A 27584-nucleotide genomic window follows, 5' to 3' on the forward strand; every position below is an offset into this window, starting at 1 on the left:
ATCCCACTGCTGGTCCATCTTTAAGGGTGGATTATCTGGACTAGATTTATCCTACAATAAATAACAGATTGTTTTAAGTGATGATGAATGAAACCATAATGACCATTTAGCCTGCCTGATAATGGGCAGGCAGTAAGTTATAGATTTGGATAAATTTTAGTTCTGTCTTATGTTCAACTAAAATATTTCAGTGGCCCTTGAAGTAACTACCATCAAGTTAAAATGTCATCGTCTGCAATTTGCAGCTGAATAGCTTTTTCAGTTGTTTGACAATCAGTTCAGTTGCTGAAATTGTCTATTTCAATTGTACCATTTCTAATTTAGCTGCTGGAAGGAAGTTTTGCTCGTGAAGTCAGCCATGAAGTGGATGGACTAATTTTTCAACCAACTGGGGTAAGATCAGAGCAATTGTGTTTGTGTTTATGTTGGGGTGGCGGGTTGGAGGGGAGGAAGGGAGGGAGGGGGTTTCTGGTTAAGGCCCATGATTGAGTGTGTTCACTCTTTATGACTGGTATTTGATTAAAACAGAAACAGTTGTAACAGGGCCTGTACAAAGCTGCTTTCGCTTCTCATTGCACATTTCTTTAGTGTTGCCTGGAATTTTTAGGATAATTGAAATATTAACGGAGTATAAATAAAAGGTGATTTCATTTAACTCTCTTAAAATGCACAAGCAATTCAGTTGCAAGTAACTCTGGATTCCTATTAGAAAGACAATCATAATATAAAGATGGCTCTAATTGTGAAGTTTTGTAAGTTAAAAGTTTTAATATTAAAACAGAATGTGAAGCTTTTCTTAGAAGTTTCTTGCCGAATGATACAGGAATGCTGTTTTGTTTAGGAAGCATTAATTTTGAAACGTGTATTTTTCATGCATTCATTTATTCTGCATTTGTTTTTGTTTTATGCCTTTTTTTATGAAAAGTGAATGCAACTCATCAAAAGAATGAACTTGCATTTATACATCAGGCTTTTGTGTTCTTAATATGTCCCAAAGCACTTCATAGCCAATGCATTGATGTTGAAGGTTAGTCATTGTTGATTTGTATGCAAGTTAAATGTACACAAGATGCCACAAACAGGCATGAAATAAATTGACAAGTTCATTTGTTTACGGTGATGTTGGTTGAGAAATAAATGTTAGCCAGGTTAATAGGCAACTCCTTACTCACTCCCACATTTTTGGTACAGACCAAGTGGCACCCTGGGCAAGCAGACATGGCCTCAGTTTCATAGCTCAGCAGGAAAATGGCATCTCAGGCATGCAGCCCCACTCTCCATACACCCACCCATGAATTAACTGCATTGTAATGTCAACCTAGAACATGTCTGCAAGTTTTGCAATGTCACTTGAAGCTTATAACTTTCTGACTCACAAATGAGGGGATGATCTCTAAGTCAAATCAGGAACTTCTCAGCTGTCTTCTGTAAGCAAAGGAAAAGCAGTAAGTCATCGAGTGCTGTTGTCATATTAACTCACTGTGCACAAAAAGCTTTTACTTTAATCTGAGGCTTTTAGCCTCTAATGGAATTTTTTTAGTAATTTTGTCAAGATTCTCAATTTGAATGCATTGAGATTTGATGTGTTATCAGTGCTGTCACATTTCACAATTTTACAGCTTTGAGATGGGATACAATTTTAATGCTGTTGTATCTAAAATGCTTTGTTATGGATTCTAACACCAAGTGATGTTGCTGCAATTTGTAATAAATACTAACTGCAGGCTTAGCTGTTGTATAACATGTAGTGTCCAGTTTTGTTCTTATGAGTTCTTATGAGCTCTTATGAGCTTTCCAATGAGCTCTTATGAGCTTTCAGTCAAGTTAATTATTTTAATAACCTCCATTTTGTCATTAGGTTGCAATTGATGACAGACTCCATATATTTAGCATGTAAGTGAACTATGGATGACCCATACATAGGTGCTTTTCCTCACCTGTAGCCATGAGGTCATTACCTTAGAAAAAGTGCAATGACAATTATTTGTTTTACTCTCTGAACTACGTGTGCAATTTGAATTTATGCCTTTTTTTGGCTTGCGTAAACAAGAATAGGGGATTATTTATCAGTATAGAATATAATATAGTACCATTGTTGGGCTTTTTCCCCCATAACCCTCAGTGATAATGCTTATTCCAAGAGCCATATGGCCTCTTTCTGCACCAATACAATTCTGTGTCTCTGGCATTTCATTTAGGAACATAGTTTCATTAAATGTTGCTGTTTGTTGGTGATATAGGATCATCAGGGAACAGAGAAGCTCTTCTTGGCGTAATTCTTTTCCTATCTTTCTAGACAAAATATCAAGCTTTCCCCTGTAGATCAACTAGAGTGCAGTAATCTAGAGCTTTGTTTTTCTTCTCAATCAGCTTTTAGAATACAAGACATCCCTGCTGTTAGTTAAGATCAAGAGCAAGCTTTTGGAAAATATGGACCATTTTTTGTTAACTGGGAGCCTACTATAAGCAAAGGCAGGCAGAAAAGTCAAAATTCATCATTGCCTCCAATGTATCAGTTTGCCTTTCAGCTGACGAAGGAAAAGAGTATTTGAGGACTAAGATCACAAACCTGAGAATAAAACCATGAGCTGCAGTGATTCCCATACTCATAAGTGCCTTGGAGATTTAAATAACTGACAGCAGGTACTTTAAAACATGAGAAAACTACCATGCATAATGCCTTTTTAATATTGTTCAAATCAGTAACAAAGTAAATGGTCCAACAGTAGCTTCCTCACCCAAACTACATCCCCAGCATCGAGGAGCTAATCATTCAAAACCAACTCCATTCAGCAGGACGTATAATTTCTGTACATGCCACCAGATGCACCAGATGTTTGTGCAACAGATTCCCAGGGGAACAGTGAAAGTAGTTCATGAATGTCCTCAGATAATCCCAAAACATCTCTGTTTGATCAATTAGAGATGCTGGCTTGTGATTAACCAAAATGGAGTACTTTCATTTTGGAAGGACCCAAAGACAAGGATACTCTTTGTTTGAAACATGCAAAGATAAGTGAACAACCCTCTAAACAGCTCCTCCACCCAGCACCCTGCAATCAAACTCCAACATCCCCATGTGTAACAGAGACTGCAGATCATGCACAGGACTCAAAAAATCTATCAACGTGCCCATTGAACAAATGTGGAGGTAGGTCATCCTAAATCCCACCTAAGAAAATAAACTTTCATTTACTGAAGGATGAATGCCTAGTTTTGACAGGAGATATGCTCAAGGAGTTGATGCTATTGTGCATCAAGCTTGCCTAAAGATGCATCCCAAGTTGCCCTTGAGAAGGTGATGGTATATTGCAGCAGGTAATCAGGAAGACTGATGGAATGTTGGCCTTTATTTAAGAGGGTTTTGAGATTAAGAGTAGGGGCGTCTTAACTGTACAAGATGCTGCTGAGATCACATCTGGAGTATTGTGAGCAGTTTTGGTCCCCTCATTTAAGAAAAGATAGCATTTCATTGGAGGCGGTTCAGAAAGTTCAGCAGCATGATCCTTGGTATGGAAGGATTGTCTTATGAGCAAGGGCTAAACAGGTTGAGATGCTACTCACTGGAGTTTAGAGGAATAAGAGGTGATCCCATTGGAACATAAGGAGCTTGATTGGGTAAGTGCTGAGAGGATGTTTGCCCTCATAGGAGAAGCTAGGACAAGAGGCCTGTCTCAGAATAAAAGGTTACCAATTCAAGACTGAGATGAGGAGGAAATTTTTCTTCCAGAGAGTTGTGTGTCTTTAGAACACCTTGCCACACCTTGTGCATATTGAAGACTGAGATAGATAGATTGTTCAGTCAGGCATAAAAAGAGTTATGGGGATAGGGCAGGAAAGTAAATGTGAGGAATGTTGGATTAACCATTACCCTATTGAATGGCATAGCAGGCTTAAGGGGCTGAATGGCCTACTCCTGTTCCTGTTTCTTACGGTCTTACGTTTCCTTGAACTGCTGTAGTCCCTCTGCTGTAAGTAAATCTTCAAAGATGTTAGGGTGAGAATCCCAAAATTGGCTGAAGTAGACAGAGAAAATAGCTTTAAAAATAGACATAATGGCATATATTTAAGAAGACAGTTCGTAACTATCTAGCAAGATATATTTCATTGAGAAAATGACCTATGGCTATGTTACGATGTTAAAAATAGTATAAAATTGAAAGAAATACATAAAATGCTGAAAGATATTAGGGTGGAAGAATGGAAATACTTTAGAAGCCAATAAAGAATGGCTATGAAAGCGAGAAATTGGAGAATGAGAGAAAAGTTGCAAAAATTATAAAAATACAATAAAAGCTTCTATAAATATGTAAAAATAAAAAGTAAAAACACTGAGTATGCAAAGAAGATAGTTTAGAAGCTAAGTGAATCTTGACCTGTGTTGCATGTTAAAGGAGTATAAATAATGGAAATGTTGCTACAATTTACTGTTGAGACTGCACCTGGAATAATGCCTATAGTTTTGGCCTCCTTGCTTAAAGGCATGTTTGTATTGAAAGTAGTTCAGTGAAGATTTACGTAACTGACTGCTAGAATGAAAGGGTTGAAATGCAAAACATTTGAGTAGATTGGACCTGCTTATTGCAGTTGAGAAGAATACAAGATGATCTTTTAAAACATTCTAAGAAGACTTAACAGTTTAGGTGCTGAAGGGGTATTCATTTCATGGGGATATTTAGGTCTTCTTGAGAAAACAAAGTGTCTCCTGTTGTGTTAAATCTCAGTCAGTGTGTTAACATGCCTTCAGAGACATGCATCATTACTGTAGTTACCCTGAGGATATAAAGGTCTTAAATTCCATCTTCATTCTGGTCACCTAAAGCATGACATGCTGATAGAATCATACTACTCTTGGAACAGCTTAATGTTAGCCTATTCACAGATGTGCCTATAAATGTAATGTTGACATATAACCCATGAGTTTGAAATAATTATCTGTTGGATCTCTGAATTAAAATTGAGAAGCCAAGGAATTTCTTCTCTCAGAGGATCACCAGTCTTTAGAAATCTCTTGCAGAGGTCAGTGGATGCTGTGTTGTTAAATGTTTTTAAGTTTGTTTTTTTACAAGGGACTTGAGGATTATGGGTTGGGAGAAAGTGCAGGGGACAAAGGTAGGAATATGGAACCAAGGCCACAACAATGAACTTATTGAATGGCAGAGTGGGCTTTAATGGGCCAACATGCTGCTGTCTCCTATTATGATCTTATTTTAGGCACAAACTCGTACATACTTTGGATACATAAAAATGAGCAGTATAAAACTATTGATTATGTAATTTCAATGTTCGTTCACATGGTACTTGCAACTAACGTTTAACTTTCTCTACACATATTCATAAAATAGTAGTGTGAGAGGTGATTGAGTTGTTAGTGCTTTTTGTTATATATCCTTAACTTTCCCAAGTACTGTTTATTGCTTGCCATTCAAATTGTGTATGACATGATTTGTAAGTGCAAGATTTGTGGAAGAGGAAACATGAAGAACGTTGTATCTAATGGGAAATTGCTGTCTAAGTTAGCTTCATCAATCATGAATAATACCTTGAAGTGAGCAGAAGAAAATAGAGTCCGCCAATAGGACTTGTCATGATAAAGATTGAGCAACATCCAATCATTTTTTGGATGGAGAGTGAAAGAAATGGGTCTGATGTATTTCATTGTGAGAATCAACCCTCTCAAGCAAACACCCTGAAGTTAAAGTACTGCTTTCAACTTTCACATCAAGACAAGTGCTATGTAAAGGATCATGTTCAGGTGAGAATCTAGCCATCTCTTTTTAACATTCAATAGCCATTAAGCCATTCATTACCAATTCTGAATGCTGCACCATCAATATCCTGGGTTCAGAAACTAAACTGGACCAGTAATATAGACACTGGTGACACAAAAGCAGGTCTGAGTCGGTGAATTTTGTGACATGTGACAAAATTTTCCTGACTCCCCAGAACTTGTCCACTATCTACAGTCAAAAATCAAGCCTGTGAAGAACAACTTTCTGCTTCTCTGGATGGGTACATATCCAACTGTCTAGATCATTCTACACCATCCAGGACAGCAGCCTTCTTGATTCGCACCTGACCCACCCCATTAAGATTCAGTTTTTACTCACCAATGCACAAGGCCAGCAGTGTGTGCCACCACTGTTCCCCCTATACTGTGTACCTGTGTAACCACTCCAAGGATCTTTGTAGCATTGACTTCCGGTTCAGAATTCACTGCATGCATGGATTTCAAAAGTCCTCACAGAAATTAAAAAGGAGTGGAAAAACTATGTGCCTCTACAAGATGGTCAGCTGAAATATACCAAGGCTCCTTTGATAGCACCTTCCGAAGTTGTGACTTCTAGCAGCAGTATGTTTCTTTGCTGCTGCTGCTAGTTCAAAATCTTGGAAGTCTTTCTTCTTCTCTCTTGCCACTTTTCTTCCCTGCCCACTGTGGGTGGCCCAGTGGTTAGCACTGCTGCCTCACAGCGCCAGAGACCCGGATTCAATTCCCTCCTCAGGCGACTGACTGTGTGGAGTTTGCACGTTCTCCCCGTGTCTGCGTGGGTTTCCTCTGGGTGCTCCGGTTTCCTCCCACAGTCACAAAGATGTGCAGGTCAGGTGAATTGGCCGTGCTAAATTGCCCGTAGTGTTAGGTAAGGGGTAAATGTAGGGGTATGGGTGGGTTGCATTTCGGCGGGGCGGTGTGGACTTGTTGGGTCGAAGGGCCTGTTTCCACACTGTAAGTAATCTAATCTAAAAAAAACCTGACTTTGTCCTCCTCAGTAAACCTGTCAGTGGCACCACATCACATGAATTGTAATGGTCCAAGAAAGCAGCTCACCACCACTTTCTCAAGGGCAGTTTACTGATGACACGAAGGTTTGTAGCAAAGTAAGTTGTGAAGAGGTTATCTGGCTTCCTTGCTTCCTTTAAAGTAGGTTATATGAGTGGGCAAAGATGTAGCAAATGGAATATAATGTGGGAAAATTGGGAATTGTCTATTTTGTTAGGAAATAAGAAGACAAGCGTATGGTCTAAATGGTACGAGTTTGAAGAGCTCTGGGATTACAGAGGGATCTGGGCTTCCTCGTACATGGCTGCAAAGGAAGGTCACAGATGTATCGGAAGAATTTACATGGCTTATTTAACCCATAACTAGCAGTGGGCAGGTTGTCTTCCAAGAACAGATTGGACAAACTAAGTTTGTATTCACTGATGTTTAAAAAAGTAATGGGTGATTTGATGAAGCATATAGATTCTTGAAGAAGTCTTGACAGATTGATTGTGAAAAGGATGTTGGGAGAATCTGAAACTAGGGGTCACTGTTTAAAAATAAGAGCTTAGCCAGTTATAGAGTCAGTCCAACCCATTCATCCCGACCAGATATCCCAATCTAATCTAGCTCCATCTGCCAGCACCCGGCCCATATCCCTTCAAACCCTTCCTATTCATATACCCATCCAGATGCCTTTTAAATGTTGCAATTGACCAGCCTCCACCACTTCCTCTGGCAGCTCATTCCATAAATGTACTACCCTCTGCGTGAAAAAGTTGCCCCTTAGGTCACTTTTATATCTTTCACCTCTCACCCTAAACCTATGCCCTCTAGTTCTGGACTCCCCAACCCCAGGGAAAAGACTTTGTCTATTTATCCTATCCATGCCCCTCGTAATTTTGTAAACCTCTATAAGGTCACTCCTCAGTGTCCGACGCTCCAGGGAAAACAACCCCAGCCTATTTAGCCTCTCCCTATAGCTCAAATCCTCCAACTCTGGCAACATCCTTGTAAATCTTTTCTGAACCCTTTCAAGTTTCACAACACCTTTCCGGTAGGAAGGAGATCAGAATTGCACGCAGTATTCCAAAATGGCCTAACCAATGTCCTGTACAGCCGCAACGTGACCTCCCAACTCCTGTACTCAATACTCTTGACCAGTAAAGGAAAGCACACCAAACGCCGCCTTCACTATCCAATCTACCTGCGAATCCACTTTCAAGGATTCCAAGGTCTCTTTGTTCAGCAACACTCTCTAGGACCATACCATTAAGTGTATAAGTCCTGTTAAAATTTGCTTCCCCAAAATGCAGCACCTCGCATTTATCTGAATTAAACTCCCATCTGCCACTTCTCGGCCCTTTGGCCCATCTGATCAAGATCCTGTTGTAATCTAAGGTAGCCTTCGCTTTCTACTATAACTCCAATTTTGGTGTCATCTGCAAACTTACTATTACTATAATACAATCCCAATAAGGTGATCATCCCTTTCTTATGTCTCAGTTCCACTCAAGTAACTTCCATGGATGTATTTCCGGGAATATCCTCCCTCAGCACAGCTGTAATGCTATCCCTTATCAAAAATGCCACTCCCCTTCCTCTCTTGCCTCCCTTTCTATCCTTCCTGTAGCATTTGTATCCTGGAACATTAAGCTGCCAGTCCTGCCCATCCCTGAGCCATGTCTCTGTAATTGCTATGATATCCCAGTCCCATGTTCCTAACCATGCCCTGAGTTCATCTGCCTTCCCTGTTAGGTCCCTTGCATTGAAATAAATGCAGTTTAATTTATTAGTCCTACTTTGTCCCTGCCTGCCCTGAATGTTTGACTCGCTTCTGTTCTCAACTGTACCAGTCTCGGATTGATCTCTTTTCTCATTATCTCTCTGGGTTCCAACCGCGCCCCCCCCCCCCACCCCTTACTAGTTTAAATCCTCCCGAGCAGCTCTCGCAAATCTCCCTAGGGCAGAGATGTGATTTTTTTTTCTTAGAGAAATAAGAATCTTTGGAACTCTTTTCCTCTAAAGATGCGGAAGCATTTTGTTTTGTCTAATTTTAAGGTAGGATTACACAGATACTTGATAAGCAAAGAGATTGGATCAGGCGGGAGTAATCAGTTATGGGAATTACCCATGATCTTATTGAGGAATGGATTTGAAAGGCCATATAGTTTACTTTTCATAATTCATACGCTTATATATAATTAGGGATGAACAATAAATGCTGGTCTTCCCAATCATGCTTATAATCTATGGAAGAATATTAAAATGTGGATAAAAATGTAGAATTTGATGTAAGGTGTCCTGTGTCAAGTCAAAGAACTCCTGTAAAGGTTACCTACTGATGATGAGTAAATTTATACATATCGGCATTGAGTGCTTTAATAAGCTCCCAAAACCAGCAGTATAAGGACCGAAGCCATGCCAGGTTTTGAATTCCCTCCAGTAGAGGAATGGGCACTTTGAGCAGTGAGAAAATTTGGTAAATCTAGGGCAGGCACAGAGAAAGGAAGTACAAGTATAGGCAGGCATGCAAGTGAAAGGTTGCAAGTCCAGTGCTATGCAATGTTTAGCCAAATTGTCTAGATAATTTCATTGTAAGTGAATAAATTTGTTTTAAAAATGTTTGCTTGACACATTCTAAAAATGTCCAGTTTTCAGACAACTCAGGTTTTTAATTATCAGTGTTTGATGGTGTGCCTGTACATGAAGTATGTCGACCTGTATTGCATGTAAGGGTGTGGTTTGCTAAAATTTGTACATGTACCTGTCCCTGCCTTGTCAATTGAGAACATGAACGTCATGGAATTTCATCCAGAGCTTAACAAATATTTATTTGTTGTTTTTTGCATGAAATTCTGCATTAGGTATACTGTACTTCAGTGCACTTGATTAGTCTAAGTTACGGGTTACATTTATTTTTATCAAAGGAGCTGTGTGCATTCATTAAAACTCAGCTGCTCTTTGACTAATGCATCTGTTTCTTTTGCAACAGAAAATAATCATCATAGCTGCTTTTCCTGTTTTGATTCTCCATTTAATACTTCTACTGTTTTTAATTTGTTATGCTTTGTCAATCAATATAATTGCTATGGTCTTTTCTAACTGCCTCTATTGTACAGCTGTATGTAGCAGAAACATCATGACAGTGGGATAAATACAAACGCTATACTCTTAGTACTGTATTAAACAGCTGTCTTGTCCTTAATAATAGCTGTTAAATAAGATAATCGGATATGCATCTTAAGGAAATAAATCAAGCATCAAATTCCTATTTGTGAAACCAAGCTGATTCTTGTTTGTAATGAATGTTTTGCCACCAACAGACTTGCTATTTGTGGTATCCCTGGTTCCTAGACCAGACTGTGAGCCAAGGTAAAATTTGTATTTCGTGCAGTAGAGGAGATCCGAAAAGAGGATGAAAAGCAAAGAGGAATAAATTAGTGATGATTGTAAAAAGAGATCCAAAAGTTATCTTTAAGCCTATAAGTAGTAAAATGGTGGTCAGAGGAAGGGTGGGAACAATGCAGACCTTCTGGAGGCATTGGATATAACCAAGATGCACATTGAGTACTTTGTATCCACCTTCATAAGAGAAGAGAATGTTTCAAATGGAGCAGTAAATGAGGGGGTCATAGCAATAGTGGACAGGTTGAAGGTTGATAAATTGGAGATAATAACAACATTAAGTCAGAGATGAGAATTCTTTTCCTCATTGACATTTGAGTCTTTGGAATTCTATCTCCTCAAAAGGCAGTGAAGCAGAGACTTCGACTATGTTTTAGGCAGGGGATAGGTTATTGACCGGAAAGGCAATTAAAGCTTATAGGAAATGGGCATGAATGTGGAGTAATCCGATCAGCCATGATTCCAAGGAATGGCTGAATGGGCTATTCCTGCTCTGAATTCGTATGTTCGTATGTAACTTGTATTTATTTAACAGCTTTAAAGTAATGAAATGTTCCAAGACAATTAAAAGATTGGCAGTCCTCAAAGTAGCAAAGTAAGTCCAGATGAGATGCATCCTAGGTTATTGAGGGAAGTAAGAGAAGGAATTGTGAAGGCTTTAACTGCAATTTCCCAATATCTCATATGTTTAGGAGTGGTGCTAGTCCAGTCAGCCTAATATTGATTTGGAAACAGTAAGCAAAAACAAAATTAATTGGTATTTTGAAAAGCACAAGGGAATAAAGTGAATTCAAAACATGCTTGAAGTGTATATGGGCTTTCAAAAGCTGTTTGATAAAGTACCATATAGATTAGTTCGTAAAATTAAAGCCAAGGTGTTAGAGAATAATGGCAGTGTGAATAAGAAATTGAGGGACAACAAGCAGAGAAATCTGGAGAGTTTAAAAACATAAAGTGCTTGAACACTGAACAGATTTAGCAGCATCTGTGGAGAGAGAACCAGAATTATCTTTTAAGCCTAACACAGCTATGAATTCAAAGTTTGGGAGAAGATTTGTAGCTCTAGTGCTTGTTGTTGTGGTTCTGTTTGCCGAGCTGGAAATTTTTGTTGCAAACATTTCGTCCCCTGTCTAGGTGACATCCTCAGTGCTTGGGAGCCTCCTGTGAAGCGCTTCTATGGTGTTTCCTCCGGCATTTATCGTGGCCTTCCCTGCCGCTTCCGGTTGTCAGTTTCAGCTGTCTGCTGTAGTGGCCGGTATATTGGGTCCAGGTCGATGTGTTTGTTGATGGAGTTTGTGGATGAGTGCCATGCTTCTAGGAATTCCCTGGCTATTCTTTGTTTGGCTTGCCCTATAATGGTAGTGTTGTCCCAGTCGAATTCATGTTGCTTGTCGTCTGTGTGTGTGGGGCTACTAAAGATAGCTGGTCGTGGCGTTTCGTGGCTAGTTGATGTTCACGACAAGCCAAACAAAGAACAGCCAGGGAATTCCTAGAAGCATGGCACTCATCTTCCGCCTCGGAACACTTCAACCCCAGGGTTCATTTCCCCTCCCCCACCTCAACCCAGTTCTAAACTTCCAGCTCAGCGCTGTCCCCATGACTTGCCCTACCTGTCCATCTCCTTTCCCACCTATCCACTCCTCCCCCCCCAACCTATCACCTTCATCCCTCTCCCACCCCTATTGTACTCTATGCTACTTTCTCCCCACCCCCACCTTCCTCTAGCTTATCTCTCCACCCTTCAGGCTGTCTGCCTGTATTCCTGATGAAGGGCTTTTGCCCGAAACGCCGATTTTACTGCTCCTTGGATGCTGCCTGAACTGCTGTGCTTTTCCAGCATATTCTAATCTAGACTTTTATATCACTTTGCACATGCCCCTTGTGGCCTAAAGCTTCACAAATCATACAAAATCCCTTGATCAACTGTACTTTCTGCTTTTATTTTCAACATATGCCAATCAGATGGTATCAGCAAGAGTTTCAAAATGGCGTAACTCTTGTCACTTGTTTTGTTGTCCAATGATATCATTTGGTTGTGCTGCAAAGCTGTGAAGCACTAAATTTTTTTTGGTCAATGTTAAAGGTACCTGTTTTGTCATAACACATTATTAGGAGAAAGTGAGGACGGCAGATGCTGGAGATCAGAGCTTAAAAATGTGTTGCTGAAGAAGGGCTTATGCCCGAAATGTCGATTCTCCTGTTCCTTTGATGCTGCCTGTCCTGCTGCTCTTTTCCAGCAACGCATTTTTAAGCTCATAACACATTATTGTCAAGTTATTTAATCTTTGTGGTGCAAATGTATGACTATCCATGCTTGGTATTGTTCAGTTTGTCTTTGACATTGGTAAAACGGCAATGTAGCCAGTAATTTCCTGTCTGCAAGTGAAGTGATGAGCAACGAGCAGCCTCCACTTGTTTATCACGAAGCAGTAGCCTTTCAAGGTAACTGCAAGGGACAGAAAGCTGTTAGAAAGCTTCTAATGTGGTACTTGAAGCCTCTTTGGAGCAATCAAGAGCTATGATAGATGATAATAAAGTCTGTTTCTGCAGCCTGGATACTGATAAGGAGATGTCATGAATCAGTGGTTGGAATTCATCTGTAAGGTCATGTAATTACATTTTAAAAAAAACATAAAAAGTTGTTTGTAATTTGTTTTTTGTTCAACCAGACTTTGTTGTCAATGACTGCTCAGGGTTGGTGCTTGTTAATTGACACGGTTATTGCTCTCCGGTAGTGTGCTGCACAGATAGCAGGGTTTAATGAGCTAGATCAGTGGGAGGAAGCCAGTTTTACAGTCTATTACCTGCCTGGGTCACAGCAGGCATGGATGGTATACCAAATTCTTAAGATTTTCTAGCTTAGGAGATGCCAGGTAGAGGGAATGTATGATTGAAACTGTAAGCCCTATTACCATTTTAAACAATTTGGAGCTGTCTTCTGAGGCTGAGTAATAAAAGGTGCATATCCAGAGAAAATTTGCACTTTCGACCACTGAATGTTGGGAGGAGGGGAGTTGAATATTGCTAGCTTCCAATAAATCTCAATGTTAAGGATGAATTTCAGGTGTTGTATGCACTTATGATGCTTTAGGGTTCTTCAGAGCAGTCAGAAAGGGATAGTTGATTATTGATCTTGTGTTGAGATAAAGGCTGAAAGTGGAATTGCTGAGTATTATAAGACTCCAAGAGAATACGTCAGTACTTTTTTTTTCAAGGATCATATGATGTTTTAGTTCTCATGAATTTAGAAATATGAGGTTTCATGACAAAATGTTTGATGTGCACTGTCGCCTTCAGACCAATTTAAAGTTAGGTGAGAAAGGAACTGAGTCCATCTTCCTCTCCACAGTGGTGAAGCATATTATTCTGACATGACTATTCAGTGTTTTCAGTGCGTTGGATAATCTCATATGGGACATTTGCATAGTATCTTATAGACAATGCAGAAATAATTCTGACACTCCTTACTCCTTTTCAGATGTTGTGATTGTTGACAAACTCACCTGGGGAAACTATTCTCAACGTTTTGAATTCTAAGTGGTGAGATTTAGAGGTCGGCACTATAAGTACAGTTATGTAGTTCACCAGAGTACAATCAATATTGATTGTTTGGAATGTAGAAGGGACATTTATCTTAGTTGTAGATCAATGTGAATGCTTGACCAGGATACATTCGTTAGGGCTACATTGAAAGGGAGTGAAGGAAATCTGATCATTAATTGAAGGAAAATGGGAAAACTAAATGTTGCGCACATGTGATATGACTTTCTAGCAAAGCGAATCAGGAGAGTGAGTGGATGTTGTATATTGGATTTCCAGAACGCTTTCAAGGACATCCCAAACAGAAAGTTATGAAGCACAATTAGAATGCATACATTAGGGAGTAGTACACTAGCATGGTTGAGAATTAATTAATGGACAGAAAATAAGGTGTAGGCATAAATGGGTCATTTTTCTTGGTTGGGAGGCTGTGATTAGTGGGGTACCCTAAGAATCACTATTCAGATCGATATTAATAATTTGGATGTGGGGACCAAATGTAATATTTCCAAGTTTGCTTATGATACCAAGCCAGATGAGAATGTGAATTGAGGGCTGAAAGAGATTTTAGTTGTATTTAGAATGGACCAAATGAGTGGGCAGGGACATAAAACAGATGGAAAAATGAAATGTGAAGTCATTCACTTAGGTAAGAAAACAGAAATGCAGACATTGAATAAATGGTGAGAAATTGGGAAATGCTATGTCCAAAGAGATCAGTTTGTCTTTTTTTCATAAATTTACAAAGCTACAGCAAGCATTTAGGAGGGCAAATAGTATATTGGATTCATTGAAAGACGATTTGATATAGGAGTGAAGGCAATTGTTGCAGTTGAGGCTTTGTGAGACATCGCCAAAGGAAGGAACCTTGCCATAGAAGGAGTGTTAGAAGGTTGACCAGACTGATCTTTGGCATGATGGGTTTGTCATACGAGAACAGGTTGATCAGATTGGCTCTGTATTCTTAAGCGTTCAGAAAATTAAGAGATAATATCATTAAAACATACAAAATTTTTACAGTGCTTGACAGGCTAGATGTGGATACGATGTTTCCCCTACGTGTGGTATCTAAAACCAAAAGATACAGTCTCAGAATAAAATGTAGTCCATTTAATATGGAGATGAAGTGAAATTTCATTACTTGAGAATGGTGAGTCTTTGGAATTCTGTGCCTTAAAAGCCATGGAGGCTCAAGCATTGAATATTATAGCTATTAAATTTATCAAGGTATATATGAATAGTACGAGGCTAGGAATTCAGAAGTGAATAACTCACCATCAAGGCACAAGTCAAGAGTGTGATAGAATACTTTCCATTTGCCTGGATAAGTACAACTCTTAATAGCACTCAAGGCCACCAAGGAAAATGTAGCCTATTTAAATGACACTCTATCTATCTCTTTCAAAATTCAATTCCTCCATCACTGACACAGTGGCAGCAGTGATTATCATCTACAAGATGTAATACAGCAACTCACCAAGGCTCCTTTGACAGTACTTGGCAATCCAAAGCCCTCCATCTGGCCCTCTGTCATAAGGGCACCAGATGTATGGGAACTATACCACCTGCAAGTTTGCCTCCTAGGTACAGACCACCCTGACTTGGAACTATATTGTCAATCATTCACTGAGTCAAAATCCTGATACCTAATTCCAAACAACACTATGGGTGCCCCACTCACTACAGGAAGGTAGCTCAGTACCACTTCCATAACAATGTTTAGGGATGGTCAATAAATGGTGGCCAAGTGATCAATGCTGATATCCCATGAATGGACAAATCAACTTGTTCACGATATTATTACCCGACTATGGAGAAGCTTGAACTTGAACCCGGGCCTCCTAGCCCAAAGATAGAGACATTACCACTGCATCTTAAGGCCCTGTCAAAGTGGCATTGAGGCAGAAGGAAGAAAGAATCCAAGGTGAACATAGGCCCCTTAGAGAATGAGGCTGGAGAAATAATCTGGAATTGAGATGGTATTTGGCTAACATGGTGCCATTATTTAAGAAAGATGGTAAGGAAAAGCCAGGGAACTATGGACCAGTGAGCCTGACATCAGTGGTGGGCAAGTTGTTGGAGGGAATCCTGAGGGACAGGCAAGGACTGATTAGGGATATTCAACATGACTTTGTGTGTGGGAAATCATATCTCACTAACTTGATTGAGCTTTTTGGAGAAGTAACGAAGCAGGTTGATGAGGGCAGAATGGTGGACATGATCTATATGGACTTTAATAAGGCATTCGACAGGGTTCCTCATAGGAGATTGGGTAGCAAGGTTAGATCTCAGTGAATACAGGGAGAACTAGTCATTTGGATACAGAACTGGCTCAAAGGTCGAAGACAGAGGGTGGTAGTGAAGAGTTAATTTTCCGACTGAAGGCTTGTGACCAGTGGTGTGCCACAAGGTTCGGTGTTGGGCCCACTGCTTTTCATCGTTTATGTAAATGATTTCGATGTGAACATAGGAGGTGGAGTTTGCAGATAACATCAAAATTGGAAGTGTAGTGGACAGCAAAGCAGATTACCTCAGAGTACAATGGAATCTTGATCAAATGGGCCAATGGGCTGAGCAGTGGCAAATGGAGTTTAATTTAGATAAACGTGAGGTGCTGCATTTTGGAAAGGCAAATCAAGGCCGGACTTATACACTTAATTGTAAGATCCTGGGGAGTGCTGCTGAACAAAGAGACCTTGGAGTGCAGGTTCATAGATCCTTGAAAATGGACTCTCTGGTGGATAGGATAGTAAAGAAGGTGTTTAGTATGCTTTCTTTTTTGTTCACAGCATTGAGTATAGGAGTTGGGAGGTCATGCTGTGACTGTACAGGGCATTGGTTAGGCCACTGTTGGAATATTGCATGTAATTCTGGTCTCTCTCCTCTAGGAAGGATGTTGTGAAACTTGAAAGGGTTCAGAAAAGATGTACAAAGATGTTGCCAGGGGTGGAGGGTTGAGCTATAGGGAAAGGCTGAATAGTCTGGGGCTGTTTTCCCTGAGCTTCGGAAACTGAGGGGGTGACCTTATAGAGGTTTATAAAATCAAGAGGGGCATGGATAAGGTAAATACACAAGGTCTTATCCCTGGGATGGGGGAATCCAGAATTAGAAGTCATAGGTTTAGGGTGAGATGGGAAAGATGTAAAAGGGACCTAAGGGGCAATTTTTTAACGCAGAGGGTGGTGCGTGTGTGGAATGAGCTGCCTGAGAAAGTAGTGGAGGCTAGTACATTTAAAAGGCATCTGGATGGGTATATGAATTGGAGGGTTTTAGAGGGTTAAGAGGGCTATGTGCTGGCAAATAGGACTAGATTAGGTTAGAATATCTGGTCAGCGTGGACAAGTTGGACCAAAGGGTCTGTTTCCGTGCTGAACATCTCTATGACTGTAAATGGCAGAGGAGTTGAATAAATATTTTGCATTAGTCTTCACAGCAAAAGACACTAATAGCATTTCAAAATTGCTAAATATTCAAGAGGCAAAAGGAGGAGAGGAATTAAGTGCAATAATTTGACTTGAGAAAAAATGTTGGCGAAGCTAATTGGTCTAAAGACTGAAATCCTTAGACCTGATGCAATTCATCCTAGTATGAAGTAGCAACAGAGATAATGCTTGTATTGGCAGTAATCTTCCAGGAATCCTTAGATTCTGGAAGAGCCTCAGAGAATTGGAAACCTGCTAATGTTATACTTTTATTTATTAAAGGGAAGGAGACAAAAACAGATACCTATAGGCCTTTTAGCATAATGTCTGTTATTGGGAAAATGTTAATGTGTTATAAATGATTTAATAACAGAGCATTTAAAAATACATAAAATGGTGAGGCAGAGTCAGCAAGGCTTCATAAGGAGAAATCATGTTTGACAAATTTACTAGGATTCTTTGTGGAGGTAACAGCTAGGATAGAAAAAAGGGACACAATGCGTGTAACATATTTGGATTTTCAGAAGGCTTTAAATAAGGTACTACACATTAGACTACACGATAAAATACTATACGTTAGACTATATAATAAGACCTGGTGGTGTTAGTGGTAGTATATTACCATGGACAGATGATTAACTTACTAATAGAATATTGAGATTTGGGATGAGTGCCATTTTCAGGATGACAACCTGTAAATAGTGGTGTATCACAAGGATCAGAGCAGGGGCTGCAATTATTGACAGCATATATTAATATTCTTCATTCCTGAAGAAGGGCTCATGCCTGAAACGTCGATTCTCCTGCTCCTTGGATGCTGCCTGACCAGCAACACATTTTCAGCTCTGATCTCCAGCATCTGCAGTCCTCACTTTCTCCTAGCATATATTAATAACTTAGATGAGGAAAGTGAGTGTACTATATATAAGTTTGCGGATGGCACAAAAATAGGTGGGAAGGCGAGTTGTAAGGATGACAGAGTCTGCAGAGGGGTATAGACAGACTAAGCAAGTGGGCAAAAACATGGCAGATTGAAAATAATGTGGGAACATGTGAGGTAATGCATTTTGGCAGAAAGAATAGAGTAGTTGAAAATTATTTAAATAGGAAAAGACTGCAGAAAGCTATGGAATAGATGGGAATTCTCATCCATGAATCACAAAGCTAGAATCCAAGTTCACAGGGTAATAGGGAAGGTAAATGGAATGTTGAACGTGATTTCAAAAGGAATTGAATATAAAAGTAGGGAGGTTTTGCTCAAACTGTACAAGGCACTTGACAGACCACAGTTGGAAAACTGCGAAAAGTTTTGGCCCCCTTATCTCAGATGGCTTTGGAGGCAGTCCAGAGGATATTAATTAGACCAATGCTCGGTTTTGAGGGACTGTCTTACAGTGTTGAGTTAATTGGATCTTTATTGATTGGAATTTCGAAGAATGAGTAGCGACCTTATTGAAAAGTTCTTAGGGAACTGGTCTATATGGATACAGAAAGATTGTTACCCATTGTGGGAGAGGGTAGGAACAGAGGGCATAATCGTAGCAAAAGGGATTGAACATTTAAAGCAGAGATGAGGAGAAATTCCTTATCCCAGCGGGAAGTCAATCTGTGGAATTCTTCACTACAGATGACTGTTGAGGCTGAGGCATCAAGGTTGAGATAGAAAATCTTTAATCAGTAAGCGAATCGAGAGTTACAAGGAAAAGGCAAGAAAGTGGAATTGAACATATATCAGATCAGTCAATTTTAGAGCAGATTGAATGGCCTCCTTTTGCTCCTACATCTTGTGGTCCATGAAATAATTTTTTTTTAAAAGAATCTTGAGAACATTAATGAGCAAGTATATTTTTGCAACTGAGAAATTATGGTTTGTTATTTCACACCTTGCTCTGGTAGGATTTGAACCAAACATTTTTGATTATTTGTCAATTTCCAAAAGCACTAGGCCACCAAACTGGTATTAACCATAAAGTATCTTTAATAATTCATTTTGCATTTGACTTTTTGGATTTCATTCTGAACTGGGACAAGCACGTAATGCAGTATGTGTATGGCCACTCTTTCAAGACATAAGCAGCTTTCTTTTACATGCTGCAACACAATGTGCATATGGCACACAATCAAATTGGTTTTGCAGTTTTTGGCAAGTCTTGAAATATTCCATTAATTTTTTGGGATTTTTAACTGTTTCCCTCTGAAAACTAGTTCACCGTGTCACTGTACTATTAATTTAATTATGATTTGGAGATGCCAGTGTTGGACTGGGGTGTACAAAGTTAAAAATCACACAACACCAGGTTACAGTCCAACAGGTTTAATTGGAAGCACACTAGCTTTCGGAGCGACGCTCCTTCACCTGATGAAGGAGCGTCGCTCTGAAAGCTATTGTGCTTCCAATTAAACCTATTGGACTGTAACCTGGTGTTGTGTGATTATTAATTTAATTAGGTATTCTCAAGCAACAAACGTTAAACCACATTGGATCTTGGTACAGTTTTCATAAGTGTCATTTAACGTAATAATTTTCAAAGCAAAGGCTGTTCAAAGATTATCGTTGGTTTTATACTCTGAATATCAGCGTTTTTTCAATTATTTTAATTGCATTTTTGTCCTGATGTGCAATTTATAGCATCCTTGAGTGGACAGTGTCTATGTTTAAGAAAATAAGGTTTTACTTTTACATGTGGGCCTCTCTCAATTTTTTCAGGCACGCCCCTAAACATGCATTTGTTATCTGCTTGGTATTAATGTTAGCCTTTTGGCAGCAATCATATGAAAAACATGCACATATTTAGACTTGAGCTCTGTTAGGCAGAATAGCATGAAAATATAGAAGTAGAACTGAACAGTCATGCAGAAGTAACTAACTCTCCTTCAACAGTGTTTTCTAAATTTGAACTCTCTACCATCTAGAAATGCTATGGCAGCAGATGCACGGAAGCACCACCATCTGCACATTCCCCTTTAAGCCTCAGACAATCCTGACTTTGAACTGTATCGCCATTCCTTTACAGTAGCTAGGTCAAAATCCTGCAACTCCCTAGCAGCAATGTGGATGTCTCTACACACTGAGGCCTGCAGTGGTTCAAGAATGCAGCTCGCAAATCTTCTCAAGGGTAATTGGGAGCAGGCAATAAATAGTGCCCTGCTCAGCAATGCCCATATGCCATGAACAAATTTGAAAATCAATAAACTATTTAAGAATTTTATTCAAGAGGATATTTTTTCACTACAGTGATTCTTATTTTTATTGGTTAGCTCAGTATTTGTATTTTGGTGTCTTCCTATTTCTAAGCATTATCTTACTGTAAATCAGAGTCTGTTAATTTTACACTTGATTGTAAGGTGCAACAAAGTGGATATAATGTCTTTACGAAAATACTATGAGAATTTGTTTGACACCGCATGTAATTTCTGCTTTGCAAAATCATGATTCATCTCTTAAGCTATCCACTTATAAAGAAGCAGATGTTGGCAGTTGGCTTAGTAAGATGGTGGAAACTGCCTTGCTACCATGAGTTCAAGGAAAGAGACCTGGAAGCCAGAATTACAATACTTAGCAACAACACAGCATTGACAGTTTCCTTTTTTTTTAAAGCATTCCTTATGCTGAATGTACTTTACAGAGTTTTGAGAAGATTTGTAGCTCAGGTTGAAGCACTGGATGTAGGTTTGCTTGCTGAGCTGGAAGGTTCATTTTCAGACATTTCGATACCATACTAGGTAACATCTTCAGTGAGCCTCCGGACGAAGTGATCCATAGCAGCAGGTGTGCTTTTAGGATCCCCAAAGTAGTCAAAGTGAGAAAGTGGTCACTGATTTAGGCTCTCCATGTATCTGGTAGAGAGATAATAAGGATCACAATTGGTGATTGTGCAGGAAGTCACAGGAAGAAAACACTTGTGACCTTGTCAGTTGAATAAGAAATTAAAATGCCGAGACAGGATTGATGCGTCATTTGGGTTGAGTGTCTGTAAAGGGTAATCCCGGAGAAAAGAAGGTTGAATTTTTTGCTGTTTATGATGTGATGTAAGGTGTGTGCTTTATATCTGTAAAAGCGAAGGTGGTGGTAATTTCACTGAATTTGTAATCCAGAACCCCAGTTTAATAGGGATACGAATTCAAATTTGACAATGGCAGGTGGTGAAATCTGAATTCAATAAAAATCATAGGATTGCCTAATAGTGACCACATAAGTACTGTTGATTGTTATAAAAGCCTATTTGGTTCAGTAGTGTCCTTTTGGTCAAGAAATTAGCCATCCTTATCTGGTTTGGCTTACATATGACTCCAGACCTGCAGCAATGTTATTGACTGTAATGACTCAATGTGGTTACCATCTAGGCAGTTAGGGTAGGACAGTAAATAATAGCTGAGTCAGGGACACCAACATCCCCAAGAGGGAATAAAGACAAAAAAAAAATTCATTCTAGAATTTGGATTTGGGCAGCACAGTGGCATATTGGTTGTTATTGCTACCTCATCGTGCTAGGGACCTGGGTTCAATTCCAGGCATGCATGAACTGTCTGTCTGTGTGGAATTTCCACTTTCTCCCATGTCTGTGTGGGTTTCTGCTGGAAGCTCTGGTTTCCTCCCACAGTCCAAAGGTGTGCAGACTAGATGGATTGGCCATGTTAAATTGTGCCATAGTGTCCTGGAATATGCAGGCTAGATGGAGTAACCATTGTAATTGCGGAGTTATAGGCGTAGGATGGGAGTCTGGATCTGGGTGCAATGCTCTTCGGATAGTCAACATGGACTTGGTGGGCTCAAAATGGTCTCTTTCAAGCTGGAACATTATTTGGGATAGTAACAATTGGAGGCCCATGGAGGATTTGAATTCACTGAATTTAGGATAGATCTGTCTCTCTTTTTTAAAGTAACAGGAATCTTAGTGATTCTGGACATGAAATGCTGAATTGTGGTGAAGTATATTCCGTGGAATTTGAAGATCTCTTTCAGTGTTGTTTAGAGATTTTGGAAAGTGGGTTCCAGTGTCTTATTTGAAATCTTTGACTAAAGCTAAACTCTAGAGTTAACAATTAAATTAAAGTTTAAAATGAAAAGGTTCATAAGGATGAGATACTTCAACTGATTATCAACATTTTAGAATTGGAAAAAAAAGAAAACCTGAAATTGGGATGTCACCACTGAAATTAAACAAGATACAGTAAGAAATGAAAAGACTCTGGTTAAAAAAATGCTGTAGGTAATGGAAATATGGGAAAAAGAAAAACAGAGGAAGATGGAAAGAGGAAATAAAAAGAAACAGCGGATAATGGAAAGAGATGTAAAGTGAACATAACTTGAAGTGGTAAGGAAGGGAAATGAAATAACGATGGAGAGTGAGGAAGCAGATAAAAACAAAACAGTATGGCAAGTGAGGAAAAAGAGAGGAAAATATAATTAAAGACGCTTGAAGTCCAAATGGATCAGGAACTTAAAAACCATGAGTTGTCAAAGGAAAGCTCAGTGTGCAGAAGAAAGTTGTAGGATTGAGCAAAAATCCTATTGGACCAAAATCCTGAACATTTCAAAAACTTTAAAAGTTTAAAAAAAGGGCAGCTGAGTATGCTTTAGCATAAGCACAGACACAGCTGTAGCTACCTGGAACCATTGTTCAGCCTGAAGATCCAATTCACACCTCAATTCTAAAAGAACATAAATCAGGCCTAACATCACTCCACACAGACTGAATGGGGCCTCTATAGATACCAGACATTCAACATTTAAGTCAATATTCATTCAGAGAGATATGGGGCATTCAACCTCAAAATATATTTACATATATTCTTAACTGTCAGGAAGTCAATTGACCTCAAAGGGAACACCAGTAACCCAATGGCAAGCGCAAATTTGATGCACAGATACACCTGAAGGAGCTACCACCTGAGAGTGACCCCCAGCTAATTCCAATGGGAAAGTGAGCACTGCAGATGCTGGAGATCAGAGTTGAAGAGTATGGAGCTGCTGGAAAAGCACAGCTGGTCAGGGAGCATTCCAGGAGCAGGAGACTTGACGAAAGGCAAAGTTATCCTTCCTGATGAAGAGCTTCTGCTCAAAACATCAATTCTCCTGCTCCTCAGATGCTGCCTGATCAGCTTTGCCTTTCCAACACCACACACTTCCAGCCAACTCCAAAAGAGGAAAAAGAAGAGCTATTGTCCCGAGAGCCATATGCACAGCTACCTCCAAAAAAGGGATCCTGACAGCAAATCCAAAACCTACCTACATAGACCTGAAACAGACTAGGGGAACCAACAGCAACTTCTCAGCAGGTCTGAGAACTGACAACCTCCGAAAACCACCGACCTGACTGACACTACAACGCCTCAGACATATCCTGAGATGAAAACTGGTTGCAAAACCACCAGAAAGTAAGGTCAAAAATCTCCCAACACCAGGTTATGGTCCAACAAGTTTATTTGAAAATACAGTAGACAAACAGGAGGCTGAAAGAATACAGCAAGCCAAGCAGCATCAGGAGGTGAAGAAGTTGACATTTCTGGTTGAGACCCTTCATCAGGATTTGAATTAAAGAAATTTGAAATCCAAACAGATCAGGAACTTAAAAGCCATGATTTGTCAAAGAAAAGCTCAAGTGTGCAGAAGAAAGCTGTAGGATTCAGCAAAAATCCTTATCATCTAAAATATCCTGATTAAAAGTCTTTACCCAAAACATCAACTTCTCCTCATCCTGTTGCTGCCTGGCTTGCTGTGTTTTTCCAATCTCCTGTTTGTCTACTTTGGATTCCAGCATCTGCAGTTTTTTGCCTCTATTTGAAAACACAAGCTTTCAGAACCTAACTCCTCCTGCAGGTGCTAGTGAGAGAGGAGACATCCAGTATAGAATTTGTAAGTAAAAGATCAAATAACTGATGCAAATGTATTGAACAAACCTAAGATGGCTGTCAAATCTTTAATCAGTTGGAGTGAAGATGCAGGTTTCAATTGATTAATATGCAAATGTAAGAATTTCTTTCAAGTCAGTACCCTGATATAAGTTAAGGAAGGGAAGGAAGGAAAACCAGGTACTTGCCAGGCAAAAACTATACACCTCAAATATCACAAGGTTTACTGTATTATTTTGTCAATTATTATAGTTTTTTAAAATTAATTTACCTCAATGTAAGTGTACTTGTTCAATCAAAGGGCCACATGAAAAAACACCGATGATTCAATTTTGGTTCAATTTCTGCTCAAATGCCACAATCTACCACGATATCTGAGTAGTCATTTGAGGGTGTGTGTGAGAAGGCTCTTTGCAAAGTTGCATTATTATTTAAGAGATTTGTACTATACTAGATTATAACAGTGATGTGTATGTCTCCTGCATTTCATTTCTAATACTTTGATTATGTGGACATCTCAGTTATCTGGAATATTTGATCAACCGGGATTGTATTATAGAACCCCCCCAAGGGAAATTGAGAATCAAACCTGTAAGGAGATCTCAGCTATCTGTAAGAATAATAGGATGGTTATGGTAGGGGATTTTAACTTTCCAAACATCAACTGTGACTGCCATAGTGTTAAAGGTTTAGATGGAGAGGAATTTCTGAAGTGTGTACAAGACAATTTTCTGATTCAGTATGTGCACCTACTAAGAAGGTGCAAAACTTGACCTACTCTTGGGAAATAAGGCAGGGCAGGTGACTGAGATGTCAGTGGGGGAGCACTTTGGGGCCAGTGACCATAATTCTATTTGTTTTAAAATAGTGATGGAAAAGGATAGACCAGATCTAAAAGTTGAAGTTCTAATTTGGAGAAAGGCCAATTTTGACGGTATAAGGCAAGAACTTTCAAAAGCTGATTTGGAGGCAGATGTTCGCAGGTAAAGGGACGGCTGGAAAATGGGAAGCCTTCAGAAATGAGATAACAAGAATCCAGAGAAAGTATATTCCTGTCAGGGTGAAAGGGAAGGCTGGTAGGTATAGGGAATGTTGGTTGACTAAAGAAATTGAGGGTTTGGTTAAGAAAAAGAAGGAAGCATATGTCAGGTATAGACTGGATAGATCGAGTGAATCCTTAGAAGAATGTAAAGGCAGTAGGAGTATACTTAAGAGGGAAATCAGGAGGGCAAAACGGGGACTTGAGAGCGCTTTGGCAAATAGAATTAAGGAGAATCCAAAGGGGTTTTACAAATATATGAAGGACAAAAGGGTAACTAGGGAGAGAATAGGGCCCCTCAAAGATCAGCAAGGTGGCCTTTGTGTGGAGCCACAGAAAATTGGGGAGATACTAAGTGAATATTTTGCATCAGTATTTACTGTGGAAAAGGATATGGAAGATATAGACTGTAGGGAAATAGATGGTGACATCTTGCAAAATGTCCATATTACAGAGGAAGAAGTGCTGGATGTCTTGAAACGGTTAAAGGTGGATAAATCCCCAGGACCTGATCGGGTGTACCCGAGAACTCTGTGGGAAGCTAGAGAAGTGATTGCTGGGCCTCTTGCTGAGATATTTGTATCATCGATAGTCACAGGTGAGGTGCCGGAAGACTGGTGGTTGGCAAACGTGGTGCCACTGTTTAAGAAGGGTGGTAAGGACAAGCCAGGGAACTATAGACCGGTGATCCTGACCTCGGTTGTGGGCAAGTTGTTGGAGGGAATCCTGAGGGACAGGATGTCCATGTATTTGGAAAGGCAAGGACTGATTTGGGATAGTCAACATGGCTTTGTGCGTGGGAAATCATGTCTCACAAACTTGATTGAGTTTTTTGAAGAAGTAACAGAGGATTGATAAGGGCAGAGTAGTAGATGTGATCTATATGGACTTCAGTAAGGCGTTCGACAAGGTTTCCCATGGGAGACTGATTAGCAAGGTTAGATCTCATGGAATACAGGGAGAACTAGCCATTTGTATACAGAACTGGCTCAAAGGTAGAAGACGGAGGGTTGTTTTTCAGACTGGAGGCCTGTGACCAGTGGAGTGCCACAAGGATCGGTGCTGGGCCCACTACTTTTTGTCATTTACAAAAATGATTTGGATGCGAGCATAAGAGGTACAGTTGTAAGTTTGCAGATCTCATCAAAATTGGAAGTGTAGTGTACAGCGAAGATGGTTACCTCAGATTACAACAGGATCTTGACCAGATGGGCCGATGGGCTGAGAAGTGGCAGATGGAGTTTAATTCAGATAAATGTGAGGTGCTGCATTTTGGGAAAGCAAATCGTAGCAGGACTTATACACTTAAAGTTAAGGTCCTCAGGAGTGTTGCTGAACAAAGAGACCTTGGAGTGCAGATTCATAGCTCCTTGAAAGTGGATTTGCAGGTAGGTAGGATAGTGAAGAAGGCGTTTGGTATGCTTTCCTTTATTGGTCAGAGTATTGAGTACAGGAGTTGGGAGGTCATGTTGCGGCTGTACAGGACATTGATTAGGTCACTGTTGGAATATTGCATGCAATTCTGGTCTCCTTCCTATTGGAAAGATGTTGTGAAGCTTGAAAGGTTTCAGAAAATATTTACAAGGATGTTGCCAGGGTTGGAGGATCTGAGCTACAAGGAGAGGCTAAACAGGCAGGGGCTGTTTTCCCTGGAGCATCGGAGGCTGAGGGCTGACCTTATAGAGGTTTACAAAATTATGAGGAGCATGGATAGGATAAATAGGCAAAGTCTTTTCCCTGGGGTTGGGGAGTCCAGAACTAGAGGGCATAGGTTTGGGGTGAGAGGTGAAAGATATAAAAGTGACCTAAGGGGTGACTTTTTCACACAGAGGGTGGTACGTGTATGGAATGAGCTGCCAGAGGATGTGGTGGAGGCTGGTACAATTGCAACATTTAAGAGGCATTTGGATGGGTATATGAATAGGAAGGGTTTGGAGGGATATGGGCCGGGCGCTGGCAGGTGGGACTAGATTGGGTTGGGATATCTGGTCGGCATGGACGGGTTGGACCGAAGGGTCTGTTTCCGTGCTGTACATCTCTCTGACTATGACTATTGCTCGTCCCATTGGTACCAGTTAATAAAAAAGTTTGCCGTATATATATTTTAGTATGATTTATTCAAAAGTTTGGATTTTTGAATATGGCACAGTTTGGTTTTGTGTAAATGAGGGGTTTTAATTAAGTACAAATAAAATATGATCTATCAAGCAAAATTTCAGCCTGGGAGCTGACTTGTTTTGTAGTATCATCAGCTGGGGTCGTAACAACGATGAGACCTTTCCAAGTTGTTGTACATGTATAATGTACTTTTCTTTGGTGTAATAAATGTATGTTTTGTTAAAAGTACATTTGCAGTCTCTTGTGACTGTCTAATTATTGACCACCATGGTGACCAAATTACAAAAGTAAAATACAAAGTTTATCAATCCAGGTTTCACTCTGTGATCTAACTTGTCCACTACCGCTATCAGATGGGATCATCATAAAGGAATGAAGAGCTGTAGACAGTGGAAGGTGTGGCATGTATAGGATTGGGGACTGACTTTCCAAACAATTCTGTAGTTCT

At 39.8% G+C, this 27584-nt stretch overlaps 1 protein-coding gene across 4 annotated transcripts in view; it reads left to right on the forward strand.

The window, feature by feature from the left end:
* rngtt (RNA guanylyltransferase and 5'-phosphatase) overlaps positions 1-27584 on the forward strand; it is a 419390-nt gene that overhangs the window by 261219 nt on the left and 130587 nt on the right. For 3 of the 4 annotated variants that reach the window (XM_043686797.2, XM_087982267.1, XM_087982268.1), the window contains exon 12: positions 325-393. The exons of the other annotated variant lie outside the window; for it this stretch is intronic. In XM_043686797.2, the coding sequence (XP_043542732.1) occupies positions 325-393 (69 nt within the window). The remainder of the gene's footprint in view (positions 1-324; positions 394-27584) is intronic. 4 annotated transcript variants of the gene reach the window in all.

The sequence above is a fragment of the Chiloscyllium plagiosum genome, unplaced genomic scaffold (genome assembly GCF_037043375.1).
Source record: "Chiloscyllium plagiosum isolate Xiang-an unplaced genomic scaffold, Cpla_swu_hap1 HiC_scaffold_3, whole genome shotgun sequence".
NCBI lineage: Eukaryota > Metazoa > Chordata > Chondrichthyes > Orectolobiformes > Hemiscylliidae > Chiloscyllium > Chiloscyllium plagiosum.